At 35.6% G+C, this 21,872-nt stretch overlaps 1 protein-coding gene and 1 long non-coding RNA gene across 4 annotated transcripts; one reads left to right on the top strand and one right to left on the bottom strand.

Moving 5' to 3' along the window:
* Positions 1–569: 569 nt before the first annotated feature.
* Positions 570–21,142, top strand: LOC127791485 (uncharacterized). 3 transcript variants are annotated; one of them, XR_008020952.1, is made up of 5 exons: positions 570–4,282; positions 6,152–6,962; positions 8,319–9,070; positions 9,161–9,277; positions 20,803–21,142. It is a non-coding gene; the product is annotated as an uncharacterized LOC127791485 (long non-coding RNA). The 3 variants fall into 3 exon arrangements; XR_008020953.1 differs by lacking the exon at positions 20,803–21,142 and adding an exon at positions 12,952–13,892; XR_008020951.1 differs by lacking the exon at positions 20,803–21,142 and having other exon boundaries at positions 9,161–12,006.
* On the bottom strand, positions 15,734–18,204 carry LOC127791484 (9-cis-epoxycarotenoid dioxygenase NCED1, chloroplastic-like). Its single transcript, XM_052321390.1, has 2 exons — positions 16,508–18,204; positions 15,734–16,399 (listed from the first exon to the last, which is right to left on the bottom strand). Exons 1-2 carry the CDS (start codon positions 18,068–18,070, stop codon positions 16,145–16,147), a joined length of 1,818 nt encoding a protein of 605 aa, XP_052177350.1. The 5' UTR covers positions 18,071–18,204; the 3' UTR covers positions 15,734–16,144.
* Positions 21,143–21,872: the final 730 nt, after the last annotated feature.

Below are 21,872 nucleotides of genomic sequence, written 5' to 3' on the forward strand. Positions count from 1 at the left end.
GTATTATAAAACATTACAAAACTCTCTTTGCCTTCCTCTATCTCCTTCTCATCACTGCTTTCATCTCTTCGATGGTGATCATGGCCTCCAACCCCATCCCAATCTCCTTCATCTTCGTTTGTCGCCTCTTCCATTTTCGTTAGTCATCTCCATCTCCATTGCGACTACCACTTTCATCGTCGTCTCCTTTATCTCTTACCCTTATCTATAAATTTTAATGTCTCAACATATATATTTAATATTTTTATAAATTAAATATAAAAAATTGTATTAATACTTTTTTATTAATTATGTATAATTTATTATCATTGTAAAAATTTTTCAGTTAAATATTAATTTATAATTTATTTTTATTAAAATTAATATTTTTATAAATTTTATTTATATTATTAAATAACATTAGTATTTAATTAAATTCTGATAATTTATCAAATTTTAAAACTAAACACATAATTATATAAATAATAATTTAAAATATATTTATTTAAATATATTATTAATTTAAACACTAAATCAACTTTAAAACTTTACGCAAATTTGTGGAAAGGCTTAAAAGCCATCTTTGAAAACGCAAATTTGTACACGAATTGTTGAAGTTACATGGAACTTTAATTAGAACTCATAATCATCAAAGAAGTATATCCGAGCATATTTTGCGTCCACGATTGCTTGATTTTTGGTTCCAAGTTCAAATCAATGCTCGATCGTGATGTCCTTCACGGAGAGAGAGAGAGACAGACAGACAGAGAGAAAACGAAGGGACGAATCCATGGTTGAATTCCAATCCATGAACTCCTTTTTGTAAGTTGATTACGAGGTTTTTTGTTCTTCTATACCTTCCTCATGTCGGTTCCTGAGGAGACGAAGGCTTGATAGTTCATGTTCCTTTCTGTTCGGTACCTCCGCTTGTGTGATTTACATTTTATCGATGATCATGATTGAATGCTTGCGGCACTTTGATTTGAAACTGTACGGCACTACGATTGAATTGGCATTAGATTCAACATGCCATTGTTACGATGCATCTGGCTGAAGTTTTTGTTTTCTAGATTATGGAATGGAGGATGTGCTTCGTGAAGAACTTGTTGAGCTTTAGCTGTTTTTACTTTTGCCTATGGTTGATGTCTTTCATTTTTTGCAATCTTGCCAAATTTCTTCTGCAATCTGTCGTGTGTGTCTCTCCTCCCTCATAACCTTCGTCTTACTTCCTGAAATATCTGGTTGTCTTTTATCTTCAAGAGCCCTGGCTTTGTGGAAAACCCTAATTCCTGAATTTCTCCATGTTCTGCTTCTTGAAATCTTACTTATTAATAATGACCTATCACTAAAAAGTCTTCCTCCCTAAACAACTATAAATAAACATCAAGATTCTATCCAACCGAGACATGTAGATATTTTCTTGAACATGGAGCCAGGTGAACCTATCAACAAAATACAGGAAGATTCAGAAATTCCATATCATAAATTTTCAATAGAGGAACAGAACATTTAGATCCAAAAGAAAAAACTTTACTCCAAAATCGCTCTTTCGTAATTGAACAATAAAAAATTGCCTGATTTTTTGAGAAACCGTCGGTGCTGACTGTTTCTTGAGGTGTGGCTGGACAGAGTAGCTTAACAATCTAATGTTTCTTTTGAGCTGAAAAATTCTCTGCTCAGAATATAGTTTTATCATGTTTTAAGTAGGAACCATTCCTTCTATTTTGAAAATTCTAGCAAGCTTTCCTACAAGACCTGTGGCAGTTTATGTAAGATGTGACTCCATGGTCTTTCTGGAAATCTTATGAATCAACTCGAACCCTATAAACCAAAATGCTTGCTTCATTGAATCCATGTTAAGGGTCTCTTGTCTTGGCAACTTGAGAGGAACATTTTGTATATATCTGTATCTGTTAACTGTGGGTTTCTAATTCAAAGCCCCCAAATAATAGGTACTTGATGATCCAAATTTCTTGGCATATGCACTTAGTACAAAATCTCTTGTATATATCAGTTGATGCATTTTTACGAATTCATAGTAGGAAACTTGTGAAGTCATGAACTAATTTGTATGTATTTGTAGAATCAAATTGCCATTTCCATTTAAATACACACACACATGTAGTTCACGCTGTTAATAGTACCCTACATTGACTGGAACTAGAAGCCTAGAAGAAAAAAATTTGGCCTCCACATACTATTATTCTCAACTTATGGTACATAATCTTATGTGACTATGTCCCAATCTCTTCTTATGCACTCTCATCCAAGTCTATCCACAATAAACCCTAATTGTTTTCTTGTATGGTCCTTACCTAAGTAGTAAAGTTTATATCTTGAATCAGGAAATATTTCTGACTTGTTTTTTTTCCCCACCACACCCCCCCACAAAAAAAAAAAAAAAAAATCAAAGAAGGAGGAGGAAACAAGTTTATGCTAACATCTATAACATTTGCCCTTGTCTATACCTATTACAAACTCCTTAACCCTATTAAGAAAACATGATTGATAAGATTGCAAGTAAGAATGAAATGAACATGAAAGCTCTTGGTGTTCTGTTGTACCATATTACAAACTTTTATCTTGGCAATGGATGGTATGCTGAATTTTGTTGTCATGCTATTCGTACATTGTTGTTTTGTCTTCCTCATTCTTGAGTTGCAGATAAAAGTATATTCCTTATGCATGCTATCCTTTTTCTTAAAGTTACTTATATCCTCAATTTTAGGCAGTTTTGTTCCTACAATCCATTAGAGTGAGTGCTGGACTTGTTAAAAGAATCAATTTTGTGTATTTCTATGCTTTTATCCATCATCAAGTTGTAGAAAATGTTCTTCTAGTGTTTCTTCAGATATATTATATATATAAATATATATATATTTTTTTTTCCTGTTCGAGGATTGTCTATATGGGCCAGCTGCTGCAATGAATTTCAGTTTCTTAACTAGCAATTATGTTGCATCCTGAATCGTCATTTCCTAGAGAGCTTCTGTAACATTCTTATGATAAATCTTCCATCTATTCTTTTCAGATAATCTAAAATGAATTAGTCATGGATAGGGTTGGTTTTTGAAATTTAGATAATATAGTTCATGACTGCATGTGTTGTTTCAGTGACGACTCTTTGTCATGGAGTTCTTTTTGAAGGTTGATGTATTAAGTGTTACTCTCTGCTATCCATAGCCTGCAGTCACTTGCCAATATATGTTTTCCTTTTTCTCATTTAACCTGAAGAAGTCTGTATAAAACCTACAGTCGAACTGCATTTTCACATCCTCTTATAAAATGAACTGTACAGGGAATAAAACGTACATCTCTGCAATATTGCATGTCTTGTAGCTTATTAACTTATGGATATTGCATATTAGGTGAAGATGAACCTGTGGATTTGTATTTTATCCTTGACATTTATCCTCAGACATGGGCTCCTGTTTAAATCCCTCCAATGACTGGAGGAAAAGGTGGAAAGGGGATCCTTGACTTTGTGTCATGGTGAAGATGTAGGTCACAACATGTTTGTACCAGGTTACTAAGGGCCTCACAAAGAAGTCTGGGCATTTCTGTGTGCTCGTCATTCCCATTGCTGAGAACTCCTTCACAGGCATGGCTTTTGGGTTAGCTACAACAGGGCTACAGCTGATTGTTTAGGCCATTTACTTGGTATTTCTCTATTGGCTTTCAACCAAATTTCTGACAACTGTTACATTTAACACTAGACCAGAGGTGGCAGTTAAAGATTCCGGTTGTCATCTGTGGTACTGGTAATGTTCAGAGACATGTTGGAGCTGAGCACATGCAGTGGCATGAGTCCTATTATCCGTCCATGGATGGGATCCAGATGGTTACCTGCTCAATGCCATGCAATGCAAGAGCCTTATGGAAGCTGCCATCTATGTTGTTCTTTTTGAGCATGTATTCTACAACCTGGAGGAGAGTTTTCCTGGAGAAGACTGTGCAACATCATTGGGAGAGGCAAGATACAAGCGCCGAGGAACATGTCATAGTCCTTAACCTATTCCTGGATGAGCAACCGTGTGATGCAAGCTGCCAAGATACTGGAAAATGACGGATAGCATTCTTATTGTGGAGGAATACGTGGGAACAGGTGGTGTGGGTGCCAGCCTGATTGCAGCACCAAATGAAAATTTCATGATTATTTGTATTCTCCAGTTGTTTGCTTTCCTTACTAGATGTGCCGACAACTTAAGCTGGGGCATTGGAGGAATGAACTGTGATCCTGCCTACCCAGATTGTGCTTGCAGATGAACAGCTCTTCTGGTAAGAGCAGGCAGGTGTCCTAGTGGTGAGATTGAGTTGTGGCAAAGTTCTAGCTCTTCTTTCAAAATAAATATGCGGATTTTGCAGTCTCTTTCATGGCATTGTACAATTTGATTCACATTTTTATTTTGCATTTTTTAATTGGCTCTGGTTAGTTATCCAATTGAATAATGCAGTCAAGTGATATTAAGATTTTCCCTACTAGAATCTTCAGTTCCCAAGGCATGCAATTTGTTGTAAAAATGGAACACTATTCTTTTTCTTTCCCATTTTTGCATACTTGACTGGAAATGAATGTACATGTTCTGTTTAACCTCTCTGATGAGGAATCTCCCTATTGCACAAATTGTTCAATTCTAACATTGCTGAAGGTTTTGGTGACACTGCACTCAGATTGTCTTTGATAGTTCATCCAGATAAGATCTGTTGGTGGCATTGCGGCCATTTCCTCTTAGTCTGCTGAACCACATCTCAATTTTCCATGGCATAAAGTTACGACCCGCATGTGCTTTCTGTTCTTGACTGTCTTTGTTGGTATATTTTCAGAACAAATTTCATTGAGAAATCTGTTGGGAGAAGGTGATTGGCCTGTTCATTGCTATAATTTGAAATAAATATTGCAAGCATAGTGGAATTTATGCTCCTGCAAGATATGACCCTTCTATTTCATTAACAATGATTAGTCACATTGAAAGAACAGCTGCTATATTGGTATCATTGGTAACGACAAAAGGAAACAGTTATTCCATGGGCTTGCGCCTGCCTCCATGGAGAAAAGTTGCTGGATATCATAATTCGTCATTAATGATCAGTTTCCCTTAAGGTGTCCTGTTGAACATGCATGGCTTTCTTTTTAAGACATTTTCCTTTACAGTAGTGTTTACACTTTTACTTCTATTTCCTTTGTTCTTCATCCCTTCCTTGCCTCATGTTGCATGGAAATTTAGAGTCCTGTATAGATGGTTGTTCACAATCTGGTAATAGAGGTTAGTTCAAGACTAATTCTGCCTTGAGGCAATTTTCACCTCTTTTGCTTTATGCTATGTCGCCATTTTTCCAACTTCAACTTGGATCAGATTATCTTATGCTTTAATAATAATTCTAGTTTGGGATATTGCAATAAGATCTCTAATATAATTCATTTTGGGGCCTATGATGTATCCTTGCTCTTGAGCTGGTGTCTTTTTAATTTTTAATAGAGCTATTTCATAATATCTCACACAAACTAGCCTTTATGGTACAAAGTTAAGATGACTTGTATTTCCTATCCAATTAAGAGAATCATCTTATAAAAAAACCTCTTGTAGTCTCGTTTGAGGTTATTGTTTGTATATGCATTTGAGAATAATGTTACTTCCCCTATATTTTATGTGCCATTTTCTGTTTGAAAACTTAAATTTAGCTCGACAGTTACTTCTTTGTTGTTATTATGAATATTAAGATGCACCAAGTTCTGAAATATTTTAACCAGTCAGAGTACCTTTATATTATGAGAAAGTTCTTACAAACATTGGCGATTAGATCTGTTTACGAAGGTTGATGCTAAAATTTTATCTTATTCAGGTCTTTGTCATTTGATGCCTCAGTTTTTGCTTATCTGGGTTATTGTCACTGTGGTTACTGTTATTGGCGTTTTTTCCCCCCTTGTTTTTTTTTTTTTGGTAATTTAAATATGTATGGACATAATCCTATCCAGGATACTTCATCATAGGCAGGATGTATTATATCTGGATGATACCATAAAGCCTTCATTTTTTTCTATTCGTCAGAGATTTTCATTTCCTTTTTTTTTTTTATAGTTTCTAGGATAGTACATTAATCATTTCTACATGGCATCTCCTTTTGCTGCTTGCAAGTCTTTACAGACGAAAATGTTGGTGCTCAATCATTGCAGGAATTAAACTGGATAGAGGCTGGTTCTTTACTAGCTAGATCATGGAGATAAGAAGCCTTCGTGAAGTAGACATGAATACAAAAATGAATGCTAGATGGCAAGCATTCATTTTAGATGAGTGCCCCTCTTTTTCTCTCTTTTAACATGGGTTTGAAAATCTTTAGAACATGCTTAGTTATCTTGAACAGTTGGCATTCAAATCTCCTCATGTGGGTTGCAGATGATCTAACTTGTCCTCATCGGGCAAGGCTGGTGGCTGATATTCTTATGTGATATCTGCCATGTTAGTTTCCAAAATGCAACTTTTTGGTGTGGAGGAGGAGGTTGGTTTCTCTTCCCTTAACCATAGCGTGATTACTTTTTGTGGCTTAAGTTTCTTTTGGCATGCTAACCAAATTATACCAATCCCTTGCACTATTGCCGTTATTATTTATTTCTCTCTCTTACTTCATGCTTCCCATGCTATAACATATTTATATATGGTGTCTGAGATGCCATGTTGAAGTTTTTCTTTACCCACTTAGCCTCATCATGGCCAGATAGAAACATGTAGATGCTTCTGTTTAACTGGAAGAATTACATGGATGGCACACAGGTCAAACTACTCTTTGCTTGAAACTTTTCAGTTCTGTTACTTTAGCTACAAGGCAGATGATGTAAAGGATTCTTTTTTCTTATTTCGAGTTGTAAATTTGGCAGTCGTGGGTGAGACACACAATGATGTCAGTTATATGGCAGAAGTGGATCAATATTGTTAACATGGATGTGAACGAATCAATAGGAAGATGACACACAACACTTCATCTGAAAGGTATCCAAAAGGTCCCTAATTATTTATTCAACACCGTGTCACAATTGTTTAATGGGGACCTCTTTTTCTCCCATTGACACGTTATCACTATTATTTTTTTTGGAATGTTCTCTTCTCCAGCAGCAGGGAAAAAGTTTTGGTTGTTCAGTAGTTTCGGCTTGACCAACCTTTACTCGTCTTGTCCAATTTATGCTGTCTTTTCTTTCAACCTTTTGAGGGTAGGGTATTGGCATAACTCTAAAGGTATATTGTGGTCCATTTTGGAATCTGCGGTGTGTGGTATGAGAGGCAGAGAATCAATATCCAATATCTAGTATCACTCTCAAAAGAATGTTTGCTCAGCCCTACACTACTTCCATCTGATTTATCAATTTCTGTTTCCTTCTAGCTCTGGTCCATGTTCCTGTGCCAATGGCCTTAGTAGCTTCCACAGAGTCCTATCAGGTTGAAATTATTTCTATTTTTTATCCACCATCTTTAACCATTTGAAAAGGAAATGAAATATACTTGGGATAGTGACAGCATCAAGTCAACCTGGTTATTTCTTGGAATGTGCCAGCAAATCTTTGATCTCATCCTGGTTGAAGCTAGAAAGCTAATTTTGTTTCATCTGAGCTCATTTATGCAAATTATTTATACTTTTGATGGTCAAACTTCTGGGAATACTCCAGGATTTACATAAATATTGGCAGGGAAAATGTGTGGATGAAGTCACAATCCGGTTACAGACTAGCATGATGTGTCTTCATGCTTCCAGTCTCTGAATTTTCCTAGCTCTCAGATTCCTTCATGGGTTTAACTTTTCTAGCTGAAATCCTGGAAACCTTCATGGCCTCGTGTTTATAATTTTCAATGCATGCCGGTGATCCTTTGATAATATTTCCTTGTTCTCGGTATCTGACCATGAGTATTACTTTTCTAGCTGAATCGCGGTGACCTTCTGAGCCTTGTATATATATATATATTTGTTGTTTGTGTGGCTGTGCATCAAGCCTTATTCAATTGCTGACTAAGTTTGTGGTGATGCGTATTTGGTGGTTCAATTCTCCGAGTGTCTTTCCCATGGACCTTCTCTATTATTCCCGATTCTAGAAACTTCTGTAGGAATGCAGAACTTGAAATGCATGCAAAATTTATATGCAAATTCGAATGTCATAACTTCAAATCCTCTCACTCCTGTTGCTTTGGTATCATTAAAATTGCAAGTGTGGTTAGCTCAACCTGTCATGCATATGCCATAAGTTTGTGCTTATTGTGCTTATAGCACCTAAGTTTGTTGAGAATCATAATCCAGCCGGTTAGGTCTTTGCTGCATATTTTTTATTGCTAACCATTGGATCATTTTTTTTTTGCTAGAACCTTCTGCATTTCTGAGTAAATCCAATGGGGGAAGTGACAGACAATTTTAAAAGATCTAGCTACATGATGAAAAGTTATTAAACTCAGGCAGACGCAGCACAACCACAAGAAATTAGTAAGTTAGAAAGATTACATAAAATACGAGTAGAGTTTACTAGAAGTACGAAAAGGTATGTTTCTCTTGGGGCTCTGACAGCATAACTGACCTGGAGGCATTTTCACCAAGTGCATGCACTGTCTGTGCTTTGTTTATTATTTACTGATTGCAGACTGTAACCGCTTTGTAAATTGAATTTTTCTATAGCTGGAGTGCATGTCAAGAATATCACTTGACTTGTCATGCTCCATGGGTTTTAGATGCCATGTAATGCTGTGCTTTGCTTATCTTTCTCTCTGTTATCTATTATTTTGGCTCTTGCAGACGCAGGAGACACTCGTCAATTGTGTGGCCTGACCCAAGTGCACGCAAAAAAGTCCTGACATTTCGGCGTTTTGTTGAGATCAGTGGACACCTGCCAATCACATGGCCACAAGCATACCATTGGAGGTTAGAGTGATAATCACGAACCACATTCAATTCCAATGTTGTGTCATTTTCCTCAGCCGTTCTACCATGTTAGTGCACTTCTACAGCATCCTCCGTTGAAGTAACTCTAATTTCCTTCACATGGTTTACATTTTTTCACGTGGGCTGCGTGTGAAATTCATTTTTGCAATGAACTTGGACATGGGGTGAGACTTGAGAAAAGGTATGGTTTCTTGCTCTAGGGTGGTGCTCATCCACATTTATTTCAATGCTTTGCTTCATTTCCCTAAGCTGTTTCGCAATTTCCTTGCAGTTCTAGCGAATCCTCCATTTATGAATCTCTTATTTCCCGCAATAATTCAAATCTTACACGTGGATTACGCATGAAATTCAATCTCCTTACATTTCTCTGCACTTCCCTGGAGATCTAGTAAGTTTTCCATCAATGCAGCTCTGATTTCCACAATAACCGCAAGGGTTTACTCATCAAATATTTCTCTCTTTCTAGGGCAATGATTGAGCTTTACCAGTTTAAAACTATCCTTTTGTTCAGCATAGAATTTGGACAAAAGCTTTAATCAACGGACACATATTTGCCTGCCCAGGTTAAAAATACGAGGAAAAAGAATATACTCTTGCCAATTTGAATATAAAATTTAAACATCATTATCATGCAAACCTAATCTATAACCTCTTTGGGCATTTAATGCCATAATACTGACTATTTTTAGCAATGTTGGCTTCTTTATCATCAATAGATGTGTACTATTAAACAATTCCTCCATTAATGCAAGGGATGTCACATTCACATACACCACAGAGTGCTTAGCATTTCTTTTTGGTATTCTATGTTTTTTGTGTCTCCCAAATGCTAGAACATGTTGCCTTCTTTTATATTGGAAGCCCTTTGCATTCATTTTTAACCCAATAATTGTCATCATTTATGATGCTTGATCCTCAAAAGAACCAAAAAAAAAACTGTTGCCAATATTAATTATTAGGATCTTATTTCAGAGCAGAGTACGACGGTAGTCCAGGACTGATATATATATATATATATATATATTTTGTTGTAAATATGAGTTATTATGATAGATTTCTATTTTTGGATAAATGAAAAGAATAACCCCATCCTTAATGTTACTAGTTGGCATTGTTATTGCTGTTTCTATGCTCTAGTCTAAGTCACACCTGAAAAATGCATAATGGTGAATAGTTATTTTTTGGAAATGGAAACCATTGTAATGCTTGTGGTTGAGATTACCTCAGTTTCTGGCAATTTCTATTTGATTTGTCATTCCTCACTATCCGTAGCTAACAGTTATCATTAATTTTTGATTTGTTAGCTACTCTGAATATATATATATATATATAATATAAAAGGTATTGGCATGTGGCAGCCATATGTAGGCTGATTTTGCATTGTGATTTGTGGATATAATATAAATAAAGTATGACTTGTATTCCTCAAAGACTTCACACTTTTCAGAATAAATAAGAACCCACCTAGGACTAGGATAGTGGGAGCATCCCATTTCTAAAAACATATGAATTTTTTTCCTTTTTAAATATGATAGTAGGAATGCCACTGTCCAATGTTGTTTATCTTATTAGTTGCTATAACAATGATAAGATAGTAGTCTTTTTGTAATTATGATCCAATTTAGTAAGTCTTTTAATGCATTTATGATTAAAAAAATAAAATAAGATTATATGTAATAAATTTAGAGTGATTTTCTAAAGATAAAATATAAGAGTTAAAATTAAGATGAATTGAACAAGTAAAAAGTGGACACTTTTGATGTGAGCCGGTTTAATGGTGAAAGTTTACAAAGAAAAGAGAAAAACTTTGAATGAAAATTTTAAACAGGACATAAAATACAATAATCTTATTAAACATGCACTAATAAATAGAGATGATTGGAGATTTAGAGTTTATATAATTGGCTTTGATGAAATTAAGACTTGTAATTATTATTATAAATTATGGCTAAAATATTTTGAATTTCCTCACAGTTTAAAACTTGGGACGATTAACCCTCTTGTAATTTTATTTTTGACAAATGACCTTTTTGTACATCATTTTTCAGTTAAAAATTAGATTTATATGCTAAAAAAAGAAAATGACCATAATGCCCCAATTAACCTTGAACAATTACACGCCAAACTTACCTGTAATGGAAAAAAAAATGGCGTTAATTGATTATTTCAGAGGGAGAAATGGAGAAAAAAAAGTGTTGAAAATGTAACCACTAACATAATCAGTCTCTAAATCAAACAAAATCTAATTTATTTAAAAAAAAAATGCAAAAGCTAATTAGTCCAACTTAACCCAAATCTAATTTATCTTTGAATCTTGGAAGCAAGATAATTCTCAAATAATCAAATTTTTGATTGAGTTTTCTTTTTTTTTTTCTTTACTAAATACAGTTTTTAATTGAATTTTTAAAAACATAATTCTTTGAATTTTTTTCACTAAATAAAATTTTTGATTGAGTTTTCAAACATTATATTTTTGTTTATAATTTCAAAATTTAGAAATTAGTTTGCTTTTTGGGATTTAAAGAGAAATTGGTTGGTTATGTGATTTAAAGATGAATTGGATTTGGCATAGGGTATGATTGATTGGCTTTTACATTTTCTTAATGATAAATTGAGATTTTATTTGAATTTAGATACTAAATAATTTGGATAAGTGGTTATATTTTCTCACTTTTATTTTTTATTTTTTCCTCAAATTATTAATTGACGCCATTTTCCTTCACTTAAAGATAAGTTTGGTATTTTTATTTTTAATTAATTTGTAATAATAAAATTGTATGTAATTATTTAAGATTAATTGCAATATTATGATTATTTTCTTTTTTCAACATTAAATATAAGGAAAATATTTAAGGTTAATAGATTTTTGCCTAAAATTAGGTATCATCCACAATAAATGGTGACAATTGAGATTCCAATTTTAGGGTTTGTAGGATCCATTGCATTGACCTATCCTTACAGTCCAAAAGCAGTGTGGACTGTGGAAATTCCAACGTCCGAAGTGGTGGAATTGTAGTACATTTGGTCGGTGGACTTATTCTTGTTCCTGCCACGTGTTGTCTGGCAAATTATGTGATTGGCTAGGCGGCTAATAAAGGTGAAAAAAACCCAAAATGAAAAAAGAAAAAAAAAAGGAACTTTCTTCCAATTAGGTAAAGACAATTACATAAAACTTTAATTATGCTCCATATTTTATATTGACTTTATACTTTTTTTTCCCTTTAGAATTCATGACTTTTAGTTAATTAACTTAATATTTTTTCTACTTTTGAGAATCAAATTAATTGAAATTATTGGTTTGGTTTAACTCGATTCAAGCTAAGAGTTAGTTCGGTTTGATTTTCAAATTTGATAATTTCAGTTATTTCGATTAGTTTGATTGAGTTTTTGTATTGAAAAAATAGAAATAATTTATTACTTAACTAATGTTTCTTATTAATTAAGTATGATATAGTAATTACTAGCATATTTTATGAATTAATTAACTAATATTACTTATTACTGGAGTAATAAAGCTCTATTTTGAAGATTAATTGATTAATATTGCCCATTAATTAAGTAATAATTGAATTACTTGTATATAATTTTAAGGATAGTTGGGTAATAAATAGAAGGTTTTTTTTTTACCCCTTTTCTGTTTCAAAAAATAATTAACTAATTATTTTTGTTAACTTTATTGTTTAAGTAGGAAACTTTACTTGAGTAGTTGAAAAACTTACTTTGAGTAATTGAAAAACTTTATTCGAGTAATTAAAAATTTAATTGCATAACTTTTTGGTTTCGTCGAGTTTTTTTCATTTTTTTTTTTGGGTTTTTTTCAATTGATTTAGTTTTTTTGTATTTGTTTAGTGGGTTTGGTTTGATTTTTACACAATTTTGATTTATTTGATTTTAGCATTTTGATTCAATTGGAATCAATTGAATGCTTACTCTAATATTCAAGTTTAAAATCATATGAGTAATACTTGAAAGGAATACTCAGTTCACTTCTAAATGGTACGAAAATTAAAATGTTGAATCCTATTTTGTCTCACCCAACTCTTTTGTGATCTGGGGAATCAGTTTTGGAGATGAAGAGAGTATTTACAGTACAAATTTGGAGGGTTATAAACAAAAGTTGATGGTTGAAAGATGGAGAATAAGCCATGTGTGTGCATTGTCTACCTCAAATGCCAGCCCCACGGTACATCAGAAAATTAACAGAAAACAAATGAAAACTGACCTTCTGCTGCTGCATTGGAATTCGAATTGGAATTTGGAAACCTCTGAACGTGACACAACACAGAGGAGGGTAGTTTCTTAGAACCTTCATTTTCCTTTTGGTCCCTTTCTTTCCTGAAAAATGCTTTGCAAAGGTCCTTTCTTAAAAAGGAGATATTTGACAAAATATTTTCAATTTCGTCATGTTTTCCTGAGTTTTTTTGGGTTAAAATTTGAAACTTAACTTTTGTTTGTCAATCGTTGACACTTGTAGATAGAAATAACGAGAGAGAATGAACACGATCAGTGTTTCTTTTAAGTTTTTAAACAATGATTATGGTTTCATGTTCGCATTTTTATCTTCATTCTATTAACTAGTTAATTTCTTTATCAACTCAATATCGAACAGCTAATTGTTTGCACCCTTTTATCAACTTAATGTTTGCTAATCAATTAGCGGCTTTTTATTAATATAAATAATTCACAACATATTTTTTTTTTAAAATTTTGAGAGACAACAACATTATTAAATGCATTGTTTAGTTTTCAATTTTTAATATAAAATGAAAATACATAAAAATAAAAACAAAATTAAACAAGTCTTGCAAGTCCAAACAAACAGAGTGGCTGCACGAATAATTTCATTGGATTTTCTCGGTCGCCAAACGGACAAGCCACATGATTCTTTCTTGGGCACTTACTATTTTCTTGGCGGCCAAACGGACAAGACACATGAATTCATAGGCCATTTATTGGACAAACAGACCACGATGTCTGAATCATATGATTTCCTAATTTAAATTCAAGAAGCTAAAACAAAACCTTATCATAATAACGTTACTAATATAACAATATCATTCATTTTCTAGTAACATTTCTCTCCCAAAATTCCTTAAAAATGTCATTTTTTTGTGATTTGATATTTCATCCTAAAATAAAAGAATACAAAAAAATTAAGTAAGCACTTAAATGGGTTTTGAAAACTGGATTATATTACAGACTTCAATTAATCAAACCCTTAAAAATAAGGTTAACACTTAGTAATTGGGGTTAACATCATAACTGCTAACATTGAAATATAATGGTGACTTGATTTTTGAGTATGTTTATATCTTCTAAATGATAATTTTGGTGAGTATTCTAAATCGACAGCACAATTATTAATTTTGAATGATCAAAATTAACATAATATTTAAAAAAGTTGGATTGATATGGAAAGTGATGTTGATACAGATCTCTCCTAACATTTGTACATATTTTTCTCTTCGTGTTAAGAGAATTGTATATTTTTATTAGTTGCTTCGATTTTCTAGTTTGGTATTTTGTTATGAGACTCGGGATGTTGGATTGACATGGAAGGTGATGTTGACGAAGATCTCTCCTAACTTTTGTACATATTTTTCTCTTCATGTTAAGAGGATTGTATATTTTTATTAGTTATTTTGATATTCTAATTTTGTCTTTTATTGTGAAACTCCTTAAAGTAATAGATTATTTTTTTTCAATGAAATTTTTATTTAAAAAAAATTAATGTTAACAAATAATTACAGAGTTAATGTTGATCAAGCCTTACAATAATCTTGAATGGGTGCTAACCAACACCACCAACCATGACAAAGATCAAGACTTTCCAGAGATATTTTCCCTACCCATTGAATTAATCATGGTAAGGTTAGGCATGGCTTTGCTTAGGGTTCTTGACATTATATAAAAAAAAAAAAAATCTCAACCAATAGAAGAAGCACACGTATGCCCTTGGTAGCATCATTGTGTCTCTTCCACCCCCATTTAGTAAAATAACTAGCCCTAGATCTCAAACTATCTAAGTAGGGAGTCTGCATATGTTATATTATTCACTTCCTTTTTCTTAAATTTTGTGGGATTTTATGAACACTTGTATTAGGAATTAATTTACCTTCCCATCCCTTCATCTTTGAATTCTCAAATTTTCCTCTTTTTTTTTTTTTTTTTAAAAAAAAGAGGGGTATGAACTTTGTTTGATTTTTCAACACCCACCAAACCCATGTTGATGGAAACATGCATCTTGTTGTCAAAATCAGAGGTGATGGGAGGCCTTGAAGATCTTTCAAATCTTGCAGTGCCATTGGCTGATTTCATGAACCCCAAATCATCTGCAAGACTAGTTACCATTTACCAATGACAGGCTGCCACAGTCATTTTCCTTCCCACATAACTCTCTTCTACTGGTCAATTTCTTGCCCATTCAACCCCATTGCCACTACCCACTTGTTTCATCTCTATTTCCACTCTGGTTTGCCTATCCTTTTCCTCAGAAAATTGACCCCTTTATAAAATTTCCTTATTTTGGAAAACAATAATAAAAGAATAGCACGACCTCAAATGTATTCAACCTTTATATTAATATACAATGTTGTCGCATAACCAAACATTATTGATCAATCATCTTTGTTATAAATAATTTTATTTATAGTTAACTCTATTCTCCATTCTAATATTCTTATATTATACTTCCACCCGCATTCACTTAGTGACATAACAAAATTGGTCTTATGAACGATGATAAATGAAGTTTCGACATTTTGCTTTTGAATAAAATAATGAAACAGTGATATTAATATTTTATAAAAGAAATAAAAAAAAAAAGGAAGCAAAGATTAAAAAGTAGGGAAAATAGGATATGGCATTCATTCACAGGGAACACAGAGACTCAGAACCGAGGAGGAGACAAGACACATTATTAGTGTTGTTTGTGTGTGTATATATATATATATATATATACATACCTTATTCTTCTCATCTCTCCTTCTGCAGATTCTCTGAATGGCTAGCTAATGATAAACACATGGAAGTGAAAGAATCAAAAGCAAGAGAAGCAGCTGAGCTTCACCACATAAAGCTTCGAGCTGCTCTCTGTAAAACCTCACACACTCTCACTGTAACCAAATTAAGAAGAAAGAAAAGTAATTGATTTGACGGCCGGGAGATTCCGGGGGCCTATCTGCAGCCATCCCACTGGTCAATCTCCGCCGCAACAATCTAAAAAACTAGAATCTACAACCGCCGCTGGCGGCCGCTAGGCCTGGTTGGCCAAGTCGTTGGCGCTGATGAATGTGCCATGGAAGCCGTAGGGCACCCTGGAAGGAAGCTTGATGGATGCTTCCAGCTTCAGGGTCATGGCGTTCACGATTCGCAGCTCTGATTTATCGGTTTTCTCGTTGTGGACGAAGGCCAGAATGTGGCCCTCGTCCTCATCTTCGCAATCGGCGTCTCTGGGCAGGAACAGAGGCTCGCCGCCGTAGTTGCCGTCGCTGTACATGTACTTCTTGACCTGGAAGGAAAACGGAGAGGGATTAGAACTAGATAATCTAAAAGATTGATAGATTTTGAATTAAATTAGCTAAAGAAATCGAGTAATCTAAGAGAGTAACAGCTTTACCTCGCCGGAGAAGAGGTCGACCTTGGCGAAACCCGAGACTTTGGGCCAGGGTTCGGCGATGGCGAGGTAGGCGAACCGGGTCTTGCGACCGAGCTTGTTCCGGTTCACCATTCCGGCCTCGAGGTTGACATGATCGGCCTCGGCCATAATGGGCCGGCGGGTCGATTTGCCGGTCCTCAAGTTGAGCCGGATTTCGGAGAGAACGCTCTTGAGGCCCTCGTCGCATTCGTTGAAAATGGAGTCTGGCGGCGTCATGCACGACCCGATCACCACCACCTCGTCTGTCTCCGGCTCCTCCCAGGCGTTCCAGAGGTGGAAGCAGAAGCAATCCGGAGCTTCGACCCATTTGATCTTTGACCCGTCCGTTTCGTACTTATCCAGGACCCCGAATCTCGAGACCTTTTTCCGGTCATACACCACCGGGGAGCCGCCGCGGATCATCTCAGGCAACTTGAACACCACCTGCTGGTCGGGCACCACCACGAACCTCTCGGTAATGGCGAAATCGTGCATCATGGTTGGCTCCGAGACCGGAATTTCCACCTCCGGTGACTTCTCGCCAGACGGCGAGAACCTGAAATACTTAAGGTAGGGTTTCTGGATGACGTCGTAGCTGAGGGAGAAGAGCTCGCCGGAAACTGGATCAAGCTTCGGATGAGCAATCATGGTAGTTTTGAGCTGGTTGTCGAAATTGTACCGGCCGACGGTGGACAGGTCACCGGAGGGGGTGACTCTGACATGGTACGGCAAATCGTCCTCCGACATGGCGAGGAGCCGGTTGTTGAAAAAGGCCAAGCCGGCGTTGGCCACGCCGATGCCGCGGCTGTGGTCGAGTAAGCCGAAGAGGCCGCGAGCATAGAAGAGGAGGAGCCGGGCGATGCCGGAGTGGCCGTGGAGCTCGCCGATGGCTTTCGGGAAAACCGGCCGGCCCAGGGCGCGTTCCTGGACTAGCCGGTTCGTTTCGGTGAACCGGCAAGCGTAGCTGGCGGCGCCGTTACTGAACTTGACGGCGTGAACCATTCCGTCGCCGTCGAAGAAGTGGTGACCGGCTACGGGCTGGAACAGCGGGTTGGCACCGTTCCGGACGTAGACGCCCTGGATGGACTCCGGAATCTTTCCCTCCACGGGAAGGTTCCACCGGACGGGCTGCTCCGGCACCGGGGCGAAGTTCCCGGCTATTTGGACCATCGGGTCCGCCGTCTTGGGCAGTGGGTGTTGGCGTTCCCGCGCCACCAAGGCGGTCTCCGCCCTGTCCAGCGCCATTGCCGCCGCTCTCTGAATCAAATTCCATTGCTGAGAAAACGAATTGGTGGAAGAAGACGACGACGAATTCTCCTTGGGCAGAGGCGTTTGGTATTTTGGGTGCGAGTGCTTGGGGAAATGCAGAATGGAAGGTGTTTGAAGGGAGCAAGAAATGCTGGTTTTTTCCCAATTTGGGTTGCGATTTACGAGGGGTATCGAGGTGGAGGAAGAAGAAGGAAAGGAACCCAGTTCTCTGCAAGAAGCAGGGAGCTTGCGCTTAAGCCAAGTACTTGAAGTAGTTGCCGTAGCTGCAGATGCCATGGCTACCTATTTTTGCAAAATCTTGTTTCTGCCCTGAAGAAGCGACGAGCTTTCTTTGCAGTTTGTTTCAGAAGAATTTACAGAGAGCGAGGGAGGGAGGGAGTGTTTGTTTTGGGCAGAGCTAAGAGAAGAGAGGATATATATATAGAGAGAGAGAGAGAGAGAGAGAGAGAGAGAGAGTGAGTGAGGGAAGGGGGAGGCGGGGTGGGAGAAGCCCACGTGTTACTTCTGTGGAAAGAGAGCCCCAAAGCAAAGTGGACGATGCCTCTTAACTTTGACACGCCCCACCCTCTCTCTCTCTCTCTCTCTCTCTCTCATTATATGATATTAATATGAAAAGTATTCTAGAGACAGGGAAGATGGTTGGGTTCTTCTTTGTTTTGTTTTTAGGTTTTGTTGTTGGCCCATTTACATGATCAAATGTGGTTTCCCCCAACTTGGAGACGTTATTAGGTTTGGTAGTTATAAACTGATTATGTACAAATAATATTTTGAAGTTTGATCACTAAGAGAGCAGAGGTAGCAGAGACTAAATTGTGAAGTTAAATTTTGAGGGGATGAGAAAGGCAACGTTGGGTCGGATTTACTTATAAAATTTTGTGCTTAATTCTCCAACCTCCACCATATAAGTCATAGATTTAACAAAATAACGTCTGACACATCTTTCTTGACTACTATTAGTGTGCCTATCCTTCAGTCTTGCCTAATTTCCAAAATTATATCTCCCATGTTAGGTGAGTGTGATGCCATTGGTCCCTTCCTTCTATTATTTGATTTATTTTTGGCCTAAAAACTTTTGGGGGTCTTCCCAAAACGGTACACTTGGCATGCCCTTAGTGGCATGAACCTCAAAAGTAGGTCACTACAAGGTGCCCCCACGCGGTTGTTACCCCCCTCCACTCTTGAGGGATAATTCTTAAGAAATTTTGTCCCAAGTTAGGGACACCCACATAATAATTAAAATAAATACATCTTTATCAGACCTTCTTGTTAGATTCAAAGATTAATCCTATCATCAATTTTTCTGGATTTTCTCAATGGCCAAACAAATACATTCTATTAGGGTTCTTATTATTATAAATATATATAGATGTTACATATATATAGATAGATTTTGTAGTTAGGATTGCTTTGGGTCTCTCTCTCTCTCTCTCTCCTTGATTGGGGGAGAGAGAGCCCTAATTTGATTTGTTTAAGCATTGATGAGTTATCTAACTTCCAATCATGCTCCACCAACCATATCCTTGCTTCATATTATATGCCCTTAATTAGTTACATATATATTTTAATAACCATGTTTTGGTTAGCCATGAATGTCACGGATGACTCTATATCACACAAAAGGTGCAATGTTTTAGATTTAAAATTGTTTAAACCAAACTAATATAATTGAGTGATTTGATAGAGATAACCCTTTGACCTCTTGCGTCAGATCTCATCTGGGAAATACACACGCATCATGAACATTCTTAAACTTACATACGTGGAGTTCATGAAAACAACATGCTCATTAATTAATTAATTAAATCCCCATTACGCGTAATCTGCTTTTAATTTATTTGTACTTTAATCCTACTTAATTGTGTTTAATTATTATTATTATTATTATTTTTATAATATCAAGATTCCTCGTCCATAAGGTGAGTCTTGAATTGATAGAAATATGCAAATAATATATATTGTCGGCACCCCTTTAATTGGCTATTGTTACGAGATGAGTTGTAACAAATTTTATTTTCTTTAATTTTGGAGTGCATGTGCTATTAAATGAACGATTTTATCAACTTAACCCCCCCAAAAAAAGAATCTTATCAATGTGTCATGAGTGATGATCATAGACTTAATCGCGATTTTGTTATCATATAATTTTGTATATATTAATTAAGTTTACGAGTTCGAGATAAGCAAGATATATCTCTTTTTCCATAAACCTAAAGATTTTATATCTTAATTTAACTTAAATTATTAAGTTAACATTGGATAGACATGGTCTCTTTTGTTTGTTTTTTAGTATATATTGGCAATGTTTTTAGCATATATGTCCTTCATTCTACGAGACTTGAAAAAGGATCGTATCTATATATAATCAGGCCAATCCAATCCTAGTATAAAACTAGGAAAATGATTTATGAGTCTCACAACGACCCTAACTCAACCGATCAAATAAAGATCGCTTAAAAAAATTGAACAGGTTCAACCCTTATTAGACACATAAATATAAATGACAACATCATACGACCCTACATTGTATTGAGTTCATGAGCTATAAATCACTCTAAACTTAAGGTTACTATCTAAAGAGAAGCGACTAAGAGGGTATTTGGCTTAGCGACTTGACTGCTTATAAGTAATCCTTTTGATTTAAATGTTGTATAGTTTATTTAGTCGTATATTTATTAAAAATTAAATAATTTAAATATTATCAAACTTAAACGCTATTAAAAAACTCCTCCCAACCACCCTATCCCTAAACCTACTGAGTTCACTAGCTACAAACCACCCTAAACCTAAGGTTACAATCTAAAGAGAAGCCACTAAGAATTATTGGATCAATTAATGTGGGATCATAATTAGATGGCGAGTCTCCATTCCCTTACATGATTATTAGTTGCTAATCAACACGGGTTAATTAATTAATTATTGAAACATGACCTTTGATTAATATATATATATATATATATACCCCTGTGTTCCATGATCTTGAGAAAGATTTAATTAATTTTAATTTACAGGTCCCAACGAACACACCATTGAAATGCATGATTCCGTGTGAAACTGTTGACGCCATTGCTGCTGCTGCTGCAACCCACTTCTTCATGGAACCCACTGTTCTTTCAACTCAGAAATTGAATTAATATATATATATATATATAGACACATGTGACATATTGCAGGCTGACGGAATCTGCAAGAGAGGTTTGACATCGCCAGAAATAATGGAGGATCTGCCGCCGTCTATGCTCGGCCGGCGACACATGTCGCACGTGTAGTGGAGTGATTGTCATGTGGGTTTGTTTCACGTGTGCACACATGGCGGTTCGTGCTAATTAATTCTAGGGTTTGATCATTAACACCACCATTGTCTTCAATGGTATACTTACTGATCACTTCCTAGTAAAGTAAAGTAGAAAATTAATAGACAATTTTAATGGGTTTAAGAAACAAGTTCATTCTACTAAATTTGTTATTTGACTCGCGAGATAGATATAATGTAGTTGATAATCATATTCGAGATTTACAAGATTGAGTAATTAACATTAAGACATGTTTCAAATGTATATTTAACGATGTCTTTTTTTTTTTTTTTCGTAAACGAGCAAATTTAATACATAAAAATAAAAAGAATTTACACAGAACAAATAGGAAAAATTTCGATCTAACACATAACAAAAAGTAAAATAGAGCTATCACAACGAAAGAAAATTACAAAACATGCAAAATCACAACACAAATAAGCTGATTATCTAGCAAACTCAATCTACTTCTTTTGACGATCATCTCTAGTCGAGATGGATCAACAGTGATGTCACAGCCCACGTGAAAGTATTTTTTTCCCTAACAAACATTTTTTTACATGGATTGTCACATTATTACTAGTTATCTTTACTGCATATGAATAGCATTATTCTACAAAAAAATGGCGAGATTAGCCCCTTAGTATAATTAACTTTAGACCGTTAGGACAATAGAGTAAATAAATAATAAATGTGTAAGGAGCCGATATTAGGGATTATCTATGAGATTTTTAAGCTTGCTTACCTTGAGCTAGAGGTGAACCTATCAACCTAGTAAAGATAATGTT

Source organism: Diospyros lotus, chromosome 15, assembly GCF_014633365.1.
Source record: "Diospyros lotus cultivar Yz01 chromosome 15, ASM1463336v1, whole genome shotgun sequence".
Lineage (NCBI taxonomy): Eukaryota > Viridiplantae > Streptophyta > Magnoliopsida > Ericales > Ebenaceae > Diospyros > Diospyros lotus.

Coding starts and splice junctions, on each gene's coding strand:
- LOC127791484 (XM_052321390.1), bottom strand. CDS start 18,070: ATGGCATCTGCAGCTACGGCAACTACTTCAAGTACTTGGCTTAAGCGC. Junction 16,400..16,507: donor TCGACCTCTTCTCCGGCGAG/GTAAAGCTGTTA, acceptor TTTTCCTTCCAG/GTCAAGAAGTACATGTACAG.